General features: G+C 52.9%; 1 protein-coding gene across 1 annotated transcript in view; it reads right to left on the minus strand.

Moving 5' to 3' along the window:
* Positions 1-726, minus strand: part of PLOD1 (procollagen-lysine,2-oxoglutarate 5-dioxygenase 1) — a 27,285-nt gene that overhangs the window by 5,213 nt on the left and 21,346 nt on the right. Inside the window, exon 15 of the mRNA XM_008067370.2 lies at positions 106-252. Coding sequence (XP_008065561.2) covers positions 106-252 — 147 coding nt within the window. The remainder of the gene's footprint in view (positions 1-105; positions 253-726) is intronic.

Below are 726 nucleotides of genomic sequence, written 5' to 3' on the forward strand. Positions count from 1 at the left end.
AGCTCTTCCACCTGCCCACCCTCCAAGGTTCTCTACTCCTCCACCCCTGCCACTCCCCAGCCCTCCACCCCCTGTCCCATCCTGGCTGCGCCCAGGCTTGCCCACCCTGGTGTAGTAGCCAGGGTAGAGCTTCTCGGTTATGGGTGCGATGTATTCCACAAGGAACTTGTGCCATTCCCGCTCAAAGCTGATCTGGTTCATGTGGATGTCAATGGTCGGCACGTTTTCATAGCCGCCCTGGATGCGGTTGTCCTGGAAGTGACCAAGGAGAACATTGGAATTCTAGGATGGCCCTGGGCTCTCACACCCTGGTGTAGGCCTGCTAATCCCCTCCCCTTCACCTGGGAATGAATATGATGGGACTGGGTTATACCTTATGGCAAAAGTGAGGGGCTTTGCAGGTATAACTAAGGTCCCTAATCCACTGACTCAGGTTAATCCAAAGGGAGATCAAACTGGGAGGGACCTGATCTAGGTGAGCCCTTTATTTATTGTTTGTTTATTTTTTATTTTTGAGTTGGAGCCTCACTCTGTCGCCCAGGCTGGACTGCAGTGGCACGCTCCTGGCCACCACAGCCTCGGCCTGCTGAACTCAGGTGATCCTTTTGTTTCAGCCTTCCAAGCAGCTGGAACTACAGGTGTGTACCACCATGCCCAGCTAATTTTTCTTGATTTATTGTAGAGATGAGGTCTCACCAAGTTGCCCAGGCTGGTCTCAAACCCATG

Source organism: Carlito syrichta, unplaced genomic scaffold (assembly GCF_000164805.1).
Source record: "Carlito syrichta isolate Samal-C Ts95f unplaced genomic scaffold, Tarsius_syrichta-2.0.1 Scaffold106370, whole genome shotgun sequence".
NCBI classification, from domain to species: Eukaryota; Metazoa; Chordata; class Mammalia; order Primates; family Tarsiidae; genus Carlito; species Carlito syrichta.